This window comes from Prunus persica, chromosome G4 (assembly GCF_000346465.2).
Source record: "Prunus persica cultivar Lovell chromosome G4, Prunus_persica_NCBIv2, whole genome shotgun sequence".
NCBI lineage: Eukaryota > Viridiplantae > Streptophyta > Magnoliopsida > Rosales > Rosaceae > Prunus > Prunus persica.
This window is the reverse complement of record NC_034012.1, coordinates 1,953,211-1,965,490: the sequence shown is the minus strand read 5'-3', so window position 1 is coordinate 1,965,490 and position 12,280 is coordinate 1,953,211. Positions and strand designations below refer to the sequence as shown.

General features: G+C 42.5%; 3 protein-coding genes across 3 annotated transcripts; all 3 read left to right on the top strand.

The window, feature by feature from the left end:
• Positions 1,160-3,959, top strand: LOC18778665 (polyphenol oxidase, chloroplastic). Its single transcript, XM_007214508.2, has one exon. The coding sequence runs from the start codon at positions 1,532-1,534 to the stop codon at positions 3,389-3,391; it is 1,860 nt and encodes a 619-aa protein (XP_007214570.1). The 5' UTR covers positions 1,160-1,531; the 3' UTR covers positions 3,392-3,959.
• On the top strand, positions 4,062-6,908 carry LOC18778195 (polyphenol oxidase, chloroplastic). Its single transcript, XM_020561543.1, has one exon. The coding sequence runs from the start codon at positions 4,839-4,841 to the stop codon at positions 6,564-6,566; it is 1,728 nt and encodes a 575-aa protein (XP_020417132.1). The 5' UTR covers positions 4,062-4,838; the 3' UTR covers positions 6,567-6,908.
• LOC18781346 (polyphenol oxidase, chloroplastic) lies at positions 9,499-11,691 on the top strand. Its single transcript, XM_007211330.2, has one exon. The coding sequence runs from the start codon at positions 9,748-9,750 to the stop codon at positions 11,515-11,517; it is 1,770 nt and encodes a 589-aa protein (XP_007211392.1). The 5' UTR covers positions 9,499-9,747; the 3' UTR covers positions 11,518-11,691.

The following is a 12,280-nucleotide window of genomic DNA, read 5'->3' as shown; positions in this document are numbered from 1 at the left end:
ATTATTCTCGATTAATCACGATTTATCACATAAAAAGATGACATACTATAATCAAATGGGATAGCAAAAGTGCTCGTACTTTTACCATATCAAATATTGACTGGTCAATGATGTTATTACTTGGGCGGTATTTTAAATTCAAGCCGACCTACTGATGCTGCTCCAACCAAACTTCATTGACTTTATATTACATAACTGAATGATTGATCATTATATAATTCATCTATAAATTACATATTTAATTAGAGCACATGTTTTGACTGTTTCGCCTAATCCTGTTGATTTTTTTTTCTTTGTTTTTTTGGTTTTTTTTGTTTGGGCTATAAGGTTGGATAAAAGTATATACTACCAGATGGACTAAGACCTTATTATATCTTCTTTTTTTCTTTTTTTTGGTCTTCTTTAAAAATGTCGCAGACGGATGGTCTTGTTTTATAAGTATTAAAGTATTACTTATATTATGTGGGGAGTTATCCTGCTTTGGAATATAGTAGCTAGATGGACCCGCATGCTTTGTTTTACTGATTAATCTAAGCTGCTTTGTAAGATAATTTAAAATGATATACGTAATACACTCAAAACTAGCTTACATATGTTGCATTTGTTTGTTCTATATATTCATGGAAAATGTTAGTGTGAGTCGTACATACGTACCTGTGTGACAGATTTTCCACCATAACCAGTGCAAAATATTATTTATAAATAATGCTAGAATCATCAATGATTAATTTTTCCACAATGTCGTCACATTGTCTCACACCTAACACGTTTTTGGATCATAATAAAACTCAACAATACATTAGAAGGATAAACCTACCTAAGTAGCAACCAAAAACAAAAAAATCATAAGCGTCCAATTTAATCCTAGTCTATGCGCGCGCGTATACCTCCGCTTGTTTGTTGTCCATTTCTTTCTCATTGCTCATTGCTGAATGCCTTATACCTTATAGATAGCTATTGCAATACCGGTCAATAATTAAGTTGTATATCCAGACACCAACATGGCAACATCATAAACATATATAAAGATTGCCTCTGGGGCATGCGTGTTTTTGTTTAATTTGATGGAAAAAATAATCATTTTTGCATAATGTGGCATATTCAAATGATGATCTCTTCATTATAATCATCGTCTCCTTTTAATAACCACAATCTTGTGTCAATTTTGATGTTCTCTTCTCATTTAAGCACACGAGAATATAGAGAGTAATCATCCTACTGGGGCAAGGATTTGTGAAATCTCATATCCCCTCTTAAGGTTGATATATATTTTTTTTGATCGCCTAGGGTTAAAGCTTGAGCGGGGCGTGATGCAGGATAAATTTCTCAGATTGACTGCAACGTTATACAAGGTGGCATGCTTAAAACAAAACAACAAAACAACAAAAAAAGGCGCATTCCTACGTTGTGCTAGGCCAGCATATATGATATAATACATGTAACAATAGAGTGTGGGCCCATGATTAGGCGAGTGGCCAATGTTATTATATAACCAGGAGCATCGAAGCAGTTAGCAAAACCCAATTAAGCTATGGCTTCTCCTCTGCTTCCATCTGTAACCACCTCCATCGCTTCTTTCCGCCCAGCTTTGTTCCCTAGCAAGTCCCAAACCAATTGTTTAGTTGGAAATGGAAGGCACTGCTTTGCAGTAGGTGGATCTAGACTACTCCTACTGCCATGCAAAGCAAACCATGGTGATCACAACAACCCTAGCAGCAACAACCAAGACGAGGTCACTAGTAGTCCTGAGGGAAAATTTGACAGGAGAGATGTGCTGTTTGGTCTAGGAGCTGGAGGGCTGTACGGGGCGGCAGCGGCTGGTCTTGACTTGAACCGGTTCTCCTTGGCCGCCCCAATTCCAGCGCCGGACATAAACAGCTGCTCCCTGACCACCGAGGACCTAAAGGGACTCGACTGTTGCCCCAAAAAAAGCGATATAATCTACAATTTCCAGCTACCCGAATCGCCACCAGCAGTGCTACGCACCAGGCCTGCCGCTCATAATGCCGCATACCACCAAGCGTATGTAGCCAAATACAAACTGGCCATTGAGCGCATGAAGGGCCTTCACAAGGACGACCCACGTAACTTCTGGAACCAAGCTAATGTGCATTGCGCCTACTGTGAGGGCTCATATCACTACACCATGCCTACAAAACATGGCATTATAGACGGGATTCTAAAAGAAATACAAGTTCACTCCTCGTGGCTATTCTATCCCTTCCACCGCTGGTACTTGTATTTCTACGAGAGAATCCTTGCCGACCTTATTCAAGACCCAACTTTCGCTTTGCCCTTCTGGAACTGGGACGCTCCTGACGGCATGTACATGCCAGCCATTTTCGAGGACGACCCCGTATTAAACCCTCTCTACGATGCCAACCGAAACGCCAAGCACCGTGTGCCGGGGACGGTTTTAGACCTCAACTACCACGGCAAGGACGACAATACCAAGGACGACGACACAATAATCCGGCATAATCTCGTCACCATGAACTCGCAAATGCTGTCTATTTCAAGCACAGACTGGTGCTCATTCTTCGGTCATCCTTACCGCGCTGGATACCAACCAAACCCCGGTGCTGGCAATATTGAGAAAATCCCTCACAATACCGTCCACAATTGGACTGGTACGGACTCAAGTTTGCCACCAAACACTGGGGAGGACATGGGAGTCTTCTACTCTGCGGGTCGAGATCCCATCTTCTTCGCACACCATGCCAACGTGGACCGCATGTGGTACTTGTGGAAGAACAACTTTGGGGGACAGGACATAGAAGACACTGATTGGCTTGACAGCTCGTTTCTGTTCTACGACGAGAAGCAGCGCCTCGTTCGTGTTACGGTCCGGGATTCCCTGGACACGACCTTGCTTGGGTACGACTACGAATACGCTGATATTCCATGGATTGACCCCGCCTACAAGCCCACCCCTCGCTTTCCAGCCAACAAGACAGAACCGCAGGTTTCCTTTGCTGAGCTTTCCACCAAGTTCCCAGCCACCTTGGACTCCACCATCAGTGTTGAAGTGGCCAGGCCGGAGGAGGTCAGAAACCGGAGCGAAGTGGAGAAGGCGAAACAAGAGGAGGTGCTGGTGATCCGTGGGATTGAGTTCCCGGCGAATGTGCCCGTCAAGTTTGATGTGTATGTGAATGATGATGCCGACTCGCCCAGCGGGCCGGACAAGTCCGAGTTTGCCGGTAGCTTTGTGCACGTGCGGCACAGGCACGACCATATTATAAAGACCAATCTGACGTTAGGGATCACGAGGTTGTTGGAGGACTTGGGAGCCTCAAAGGACGGCAGTGTGGTGGTGACCTTGGTGCCAAGGAACGGGGAAGGAAAAATAACCATTGGTGGATTCTCCATCGAGCTTTCTTCTTGCGTCTGACTGATGATATCATGCTTGCAATCTTGGGAAGTGAGCGGCGCTGCATGCAATAACTTTGTTTGCTTTCGTTTCTGCTTGTGATTTAGTTTCCGTTTCGTCTATGAATTGACCATGCGTCAATCGAGACCACGTACCCCCACTCGATGCTTACGTGGGATGTTCGTCAATAAAACTTATGCATGTTCATGGGTGTGTTTAAAATGATTTCGCCTTTTAATTTCTACTTTTTCCAAGCAGAGTCTAACCAATGCATTGCCCGCATAAGTTGTCTGCCTGCTGTTGGACCACAATTTTTTGCAGCTATACAAGTTTGCATTGAGTACCAATTAATCATTCATAACTCATGAATATAATTATTTTACAAAATTAGGACTGAAATTACATTATGAAAGTATATAAAAATAGTCAGCCTCCCTCTAGAGACTAGCTAGAAATTCTGAAAATTAAACTAGAGAACGAAACAACGTTTGGTCCCCACGGAGAGACGGAGCATTCATTATTAGTAAAATTTAAAGTCAGCAACGAATCCAAAAGGAAGGTGAAAAAAAAAAAAAAAAAACTATTCGTTGAAAACGCAAGCATGAGTCGCACTTGCCTGCGTAATCAACTCATTGAAAGAAAAAAAAAACTAGTGTTACTATTAACTAGAAATGGCTGATAATGTACGAGAATCAAAGGTCAGCAAAGCTCTCATGATATCCACACACACCCTAATCATTAAGCAAGTCCACGAAAGAAAAACAACAAGAGTACTAGCAAAAGGAGCACAATAATCCGATTTAAAATAATTAATAATCCGATTTAAATTATCACAAATACCCCACACTGAATTATGGATAATACGATAGAAACCACATATGCAACGTCTCTAAGCCAAGGTGGGATCCACTCTTATATATTTTAAATAAATGATTTGTGCATATAAATTCAATATAACTTTAAATCTCCAATATATAATTACCTCATCACCTTTGATTTAGCAATATTTCTCTTCTCAAAACATAAAACTTTATATATGCACTGCAATACGAATACGTACATATATGTACATGTATGATTAAGCAGAATGCTGATCGTACATGTATGATATTTGTAAATAGTAACCATTGCATGCAAAACATGTAAAGCATCATATCTTCTCTATCTTTCGTACGTTTTTGTTTTTTACCCACTGTTTGATGTAATGGGGAGTAGGTGCATTATTATTTATTTATCTTTGGTTACCATGAATGAACAGCTCAAAACAGTAAAAGTAAATATAAAAAAATCACCGAATATACTTTAGAAAGCGTCTTTTGCGAAAGAAAAGAAATGAAAAAAGAACGTCTTTTGCAATGGTATCGGCCAATATCGAAATGTGGACCCGCCCATATCCACTATAAAAGCAGTACACTTGAGTATCATAATTGCAGTGAACACTTCATTCAAAACCAATTAAGCTTAAGCCATGGCTTTCTCTCCCTCACCTCCTCTAGCTGCAACGATCATTGGCCTTCGCTCCACCACCACCACTTCTCTCTCTTCCTTCCCCAAACAATGCCTCACGGGCAGAGTGCGATGCAAAGCAACAAACGGTGGCGATGATCACCTTGAACAGGGTCTATCTAGACTCGACAGGAGGAACATGCTGATTGGTCTAGGAGCCGGAGGTCTATACGGCGCGACTGGTCTTGAAAACAACCCGTTTGCTTTTGCCGCGCCCGTATCTGCCCCTAACTTTACCCAATGCGGTCCTGCTGACAAGCCTGACGGGTCCACCATCGACTGTTGCCCACCCACCGTCACAACCATTATCGATTTCAAACTGCCCGACAAGGGCCCACTCCGAACCAGGCTTGCAGCCCAAGATGTAGCGAAAGACCCGGTCTACTTGGCAAAATATAAAAAGGCCATCGCGCTCATGCGGGCCTTACCCGACGACGACCCGCGCAGCTTTGCCCAACAAGCCAAGGTTCATTGCTCTTATTGCGATGGTGGGTACCCGCAAGTCGAGTATTCGGATCTGGAGATTCAAGTCCACTTTTGCTGGCTGTTCTACCCGTTCCACCGATGGTACCTCTACTTCTTTGAGAAGATCATGGGGGAGCTCATCGGCGACCCCACCTTCGCCCTCCCTTTTTGGAATTGGGATGCGCCAGCTGGCATGTACATTCCTGAGATTTTCACTGACACCACTTCCTCCCTCTATGACCAGTATCGAAACGCAGCCCATCAGCCTCCGAAGCTCTTGGATCTGAATTACGGTGGGACCGACGATGACGTTGACGACACCACGCGGATCAAAGAGAATCTAACCACCATGTACCAGCAGATGGTCTCAAAGGCCACATCTCACCGGCTCTTCTACGGGGAGCCATACAGCGCCGGCGATGATGCAAATCCAGGAGCCGGAAACATCGAGAGTATCCCGCATAACAATATCCATTTATGGACGGGTGATACGACCCAGACCAATGGAGAGGATATGGGTGCCTTTTACTCTGCAGGCCGGGATCCTCTGTTTTACGCGCACCACTCCAACGTGGACCGCATGTGGTCAATTTATAAATCTAAATTGGGCGGTACCGACATAGAAAAAAAGGATTACTTGGACGCGGAGTTCTTGTTCTACGACGAGAAGAAGAATCTTGTGCGCGTGAAAGTTCGAGACTCCCTCGACACCACCAAGCTGGGGTACGTTTACGACAACAAAGTGGAGATTCCGTGGCTGACGTATAAGCCGACGGCCCGTAAATCGTCGAACAAGAGAAAGGCGACGGTTTCCTCTGCGGATCTGAAGACCAATTTCCCGGCGACGTTGACGGACACAATCAGCGTTGAGGTGGCGAGGACGTCGACGACAAAGCGGACAAGTACGCAGAAGAAGGCCCAGGATGAGGTGTTGGTGATCAGTGGGATTAAGTATGCCGGGAACGAGACGGTGAAGTTCGACGTGTATGTGAATGATGATGCTGAGTCTTTGGCCGGGAAGGACAAGTCGGAGTTTGCGGGGAGTTTCATCCATGTGCCGCATAAAGGGAAAAAGGATATAACGACGACTCTGAGGCTGAGCATTACAAAGTTGCTGGAGGAATTGGATGCGGAAACGGACAGTAGCGTGGTGGTGACTTTGGTGCCTAAAGTCGGGACAATCACCGTTGGTGGGGTCAGTACCGAGCTTATTAATACCACCTAAATGAAATGAAATTAAATCAAGTGATGATGATGATGATTTAATTAAGTATTTTCGTGCATTAAGTGTATGTTTTAGTAGGTCACTTCTCCACTGCAGAGAGAGACCCACGTAACGTAACCCTACAGTTGCTTAATTATGTGTGTGGGGGGTCGATGTTTGTTTTTCTGAATAAAACATATATATATATACATGGTCATGAGTGTGTACTTTTATGTATAATAAAGAGCAAATACATGCTACCGTACCTGGTGTTGTTTTCATTCCCTGTAGTTGTTTACACAAATAGACATTTCTGATTGTTGAGAAAGGGACAGCGAAGGAAGAGTTAGTTCTGATCTGAAAGCAGAGACGTCTAGCCAATTTGTCAGATCATTCATTTCTGATTGTTGTTTTCATTCCCCTGTAGATGTTTACACAAATTTTTGTTTGTTTGCAGTAATTGCTAGTCTGTCGGCATACAAGGGTTGTGTATTTCATTTGTGTATTTAGCTGTGCAAAATAATGGATGAACTCAACTGGACATGCATATATATATATATATATATATATATATAGAGAGAGAGAGAGAGAGAGAGAGAGAGAGAGAGAGAGAGAGTTACTCCTCTTGGGGGAGCTGAGGCTGAGCAGTGTGTAAACTTCATCATTCATCGATTGCTTCACAATTACAAGTAGGACAGTTTCTTGTGTGATATATGGAGGGAGGGTATTATATATGGTAATGGTGGTAGTAGGACAGTTTTGAAGAGATAGTACATGCAGTACACTTCCCATTTCATTTTAAAATCAACAGTCCCGATGTCTTGGACCACAGGAGTCCAAAAGATTGTGGTCACCCACCATTGGATATTAATCCAATAGTTGAAAAAAGTTTTTTAAAAGGAGTGCAAGAGTGAGTGAATCGTTGAATTTACATCCAACGGTAAGTGACCACAAATCTCTTGGACCACTGTAGTACAAGAGATCAAGACTATTAAAATCAATAGTGAAATGTTTGTTGTCACGGCTAAGAAAAAGTCAAATGGGCTAACTATGGGTGTCTCTCTATAGAGGCCCAATTAGCAACCCGGCAGCCTTTATATATAGATTTTCCAGTAAAGTTGTTCAATTAAAAAAGCAAATACTTTTTCCTTTCTTCTTCGTTAAGCCTTTTTGACTTTAGCATGATCAAAGCCTTTTGGGATTGTTTTTGGGGCAAAGACTAATAATAGTTAAATAGATTTCTATAAGTCTTTGTTTCTTCTTTCTTTAAATTTCAAGGTTCTTATCACTTCCAAATTCCAATCTTGCAAGGAAACTTACACACATCATCTTTGCAAAGTCAGTCACATAATCTTTTTAAAAAAATCATCAACAAATACTATTATTTTTGCAATGTAAAGACTACGGATGCCATTTCATTGTCCCCCCGTATGTTACAAGAAGAGACGGGAGCTTCGCCAATAAGAATGGGTTAATGTAAAATCCTTATCAATGGATCCTATATATTTAGTTTGCAAAGAAATGTCACTTTCATTAATAAGTTTGAACTGCAATAGCCTAACATTCTGACCTAATCAATTATAGCTCATCAATATCTCTGGACTAATACCAATTAATAAGCAAGTTGAAGTTTGAATGGCCAAAGCAAATACAGTGGTTATGTGTTGATTCCTCCCACCAAGAAAACAATTGCTTGCTAGTCAACCCTTCCCGTCTGAAAACTAAGTTTCTATGACAACGATTGGTAAGAAAGGTTAATTAATCTACTTTGACCAAATCAAATCAGTGTGTCTTTGTTTTAAACCTCTCAAGTTTTATCTGCAAGGCAAAGTGAGTGCCAATGGTTTTCTTAGACTTGCTGTAATAAAGGACAACAACACTCAACAAATCTTAATTAATTCGGTTTTTTTTAATCATTTTTTTACGTGGGGAGGTTTTTATTTTTTAATTTTTTAATGTGCGGAGTTTTATATTTGGACTAAAAAAATATGGAAAACATTGGGGAACCAAGAAGAGGAGAAGGTGGTGGGGAGAGAAACCGAAAAGTATAAAGTCCTCAACAACATGCTTGATGCCGCCCACATGTGATTTAAACAAAGTTATCCTCTCGTGGATTAATTCAGATTCAAAGTTGTTTAATAATGTGCATACGCCACCCATATCTATGTAATATAATATTAAACTATTCTCAATTTGATGTCCTTTTACTAGTCCCCTAATTAACCACTCTTCTTGCCACATTATCATCATCATTATCTCCTTTTTACCAAATCTTTTCTTTTAATGATCTCTAATAGTGCATGTCTCTATGTCTTTGTCTATTTTCTCACCTGACACATTACATAAGGAGAGAAACATATACATGCGTAAATTTACACGAATTTTACTTAAATCTCTTTTTTTTAAAGCACACTTTTCGTCATAATTAAAAAAAAAATTTAAGAATAGTCGAGCGATCGTATTCAAGCAGTATTTTTATATTTATATGTATGAGTTAAACAGTGATGCGATTAAGGCCTGTAGATCAAGTAGAAGTATATACGGTTTCTAATAATGATGCACAAATACAATACATCGACGGATTATTAATATCAGTAGCACTACTGATATAGCTTTCTTCTTGTTCATGAGCTAAATAAACAATCTTTTTCCTTCTGCCAGGCATTAGTTTATTTAGCCAGTTGCCCAATGGATTTGGTAGAACTAAACCTCCCCACTCACAAAATTAAAAAAATTAGAAAAACCCATAACAGAAATATAAAACAAATTTTTTTAAAACAGTTGGTATAGGAGGAATTCTTTGAACCTGGCCTCTGTCACATGGCTAAAATCTCACCGACGTTTGACAAAAACCAAGTTTGCTTTGGAAAAATATACCATATAAACTCGTTCCGTTTCACATACTTTTGTTGAGTAATTCTTGATATAAACGTTGTTTACCATACATAATTAAAGTTAAGCCCCTCGAACTACGATTAGCAGCTTAATTACCAAGGAGAGAAGATTCTGTGTAAGTTCTCAAATCTATCCCCCACGCGGTGTTAGTGATTGGCGATCATATTTTATAATTCTTTTCCGTCAACTAGATCGGGCTGTCTGCGTGGCTATTGCCTATTGGATAGAAAAGCCCAAAATCCTTTATAAAAAGCAACCCTCCTTTGGGGTTTATACCATCCAACCCAACTAAGCCAGAGAGCTAACCATGGCTTCTCTGTCACCTCCACCAGCCATTCCCACTACCTCCACAAAACCTCTCTCTCCCTTCACTCAAAACAGCTCCCAAGTTTCCCTACTCTCAAAGCCCAAGCGTTCCTTTTCACCTAGGGTTTCATGCAAAGCCAAAAACAGTGATAACCAAAATGACCAAGCACAGACTAAACTAGATAGGAGAAATGTGCTTCTTGGTCTCGGAGGTCTATATGGCGTGGCTGGTCTGGGCACAGACCCGTTCGCCTTTGCCAAGCCCGTGAACCCACCAGACTTATCTAAATGTGGGGCTGCGGACTTGCCAACCGGCGCCACCCCCACCAACTGCTGCCCACCGCCGGCCACCAAAATCATAGACTTTAAACTCCCCGCCCCCGGTAAACTTCGCATCAGGCCGGCGGCTCACGCCGTTGACCAAGCCTACATAGAGAAATACTCCAAAGCCATCGAGCTCATGAAAGCCCTCCCCGATGACGATCCACGCAGCTTCAAGCAACAAGCCAACGTGCATTGCGCTTATTGCGACGGCGCCTATGACCAAGCCGGGTTCCCGGATCTGGAGCTCCAAATCCACAACTCCTGGCTCTTCTTCCCCTTCCACCGCTACTATCTATACTTCTACGAAAAGATCTTGGGCAAGCTCATCAACGACCCCACATTCGCTTTGCCCTTTTGGAACTGGGACTCGCCAGCTGGCATGCAGCTGCCCGCGCTTTTCGCCAACCCAAAGTCCCCTCTCTACGACAAGTTCCGTGCCGCCAGCCACCAGCCGCCGACCCTCATCGATCTCGACTACAACGGCACTGACGAAAAGGTGTCGAACGAAACCCAAATCAACGCCAACCTCAAGATCATGTACAGGCAAATGGTGTCCAACGCCAAGAACCCTCAGCTCTTCTTTGGCAACCCCTACAGGGCCGGGGACGAGCCTGACCCCGGTGGCGGTTCTATCGAAGGGACCCCACACGGGCCGGTTCATCTCTGGACCGGTGACAACACCCAGCCCAATTTGGAGGACATGGGGAACTTTTATTCCGCTGCCAGGGACCCCATATTTTTCTCGCATCACTCGAATGTGGATCGGATGTGGAGCATATGGAAAACACTGGGAGGCAAAAGAACTGATATTTCTCACTCGGACTGGTTAGACTCCGGGTTCTTGTTTTACAACGAGAACGCCGAGTTAGTTCGAGTTAAAGTTCGTGACTCTCTGGAGTCTAAGAGCCTAGGGTATGTATACCAAGAGGTTGACATTCCATGGCTGCAGTCCAAGCCAACTCCGAGAAGGGCAAAGCTGGCAGTGAGCAAAATAGCCAAGAAGCTGGGAGTTGCACACGCGGCTGAGAGCTCCACCAAGATCGTGGCGGGGAGGGCTTTCCCGATAAATCTGGAGACCAAGATAAGCACGGTGGTGCCGAGGCCGAAGCAGAAGAAGAGGAACAAGAAGGAGAAGGAGGAGGAGGAGGAGATACTGGTGATCGAAGGGATTGAGTTTGACAGGGACGTGGCGGTGAAGTTTGACGTGTATGTGAATGACGTGGACGACTTGCCGAGTGGGCCCGACAAGACGGAATTTGCCGGAAGCTTTGTGAGCGTGCCGCACAGGCATAAGCACAAGAAGAAGATCAACACAATCTTGAGGTTGGGGTTGACGGACTTGTTGGAGGACATTGATGCCGAGGATGATGAGAGCGTGGTGGTGACTTTGGTGCCCAAGTACGGGGCTGTCAAGATTGGCGGTGTCAAGATTGAATTTGCTTCTTAGATTAATTGAAGCGTAAAACAAATTTCCATTCATCATCAAATATGTTTTAGTCCTTTAATTTGGTGGTTTTTTTTATTCTTCTTTCTGTTTTTGAATGATCGAATGGGCGTGTACAAATAAACTTGATGATGATGTGGCAATGAATTATGAATTCGAAATCATTTTGTTCGTGAATTTGTTTTATTTAGATTTCTCTAATTTCTATGCCTAGAGTTAGAGGAGGGGTTCTACTTGTTCAAGACGTTCACGTAATACCAAAGACTTAAGATGGATTGACCAGAATGTGTAAAAGCTAATCAAACCTGAAAATGCGTTATACTTTTGAATTTATTTTCGATTCTAGAAGTTTATAACGATCAAAGTGATAGGATGGAAATTGACTAAAGTGACCAACAGTTGGCAATTTGAGGCAAATTTGTTGCGAATCTTGCACTTAGCCAGGCTACTACTACTAGCTAGCTTGGTTGACAATTAGGCTAATAGTTTCGTACCCAAACATTATTTCCAATAATAATATTGCATCAAAATTAGAAGGCAAAGAAAACAGCCTTGTAAGTAAAGGGCTCACTAGTATAGTGTTTTAGAATATTTACTTTTTCAGGCAAGGTTTTGGGTTCGAGACTTAACATCTGTATAGTGTGTGTGAGTTTAGTATGCTGTCACTCCTTCCAATAGGAAAGGTGCTTAAAAAAAAAAACAGCCTTGTGTGGTGCACTTACACGCTTTGGAGTGGACATATCTCTCCAGCTTTCAACTACTCCCT

Excerpts from the sequence above, each read along its gene's own strand:
- LOC18778665 (XM_007214508.2), top strand. The coding sequence starts at position 1,532 with ATGGCTTCTCCTCTGCTTCCATCTGTAACCACCTCCATCGCTTCTTTC.
- LOC18778195 (XM_020561543.1), top strand. The coding sequence starts at position 4,839 with ATGGCTTTCTCTCCCTCACCTCCTCTAGCTGCAACGATCATTGGCCTT.
- LOC18781346 (XM_007211330.2), top strand. The coding sequence starts at position 9,748 with ATGGCTTCTCTGTCACCTCCACCAGCCATTCCCACTACCTCCACAAAA.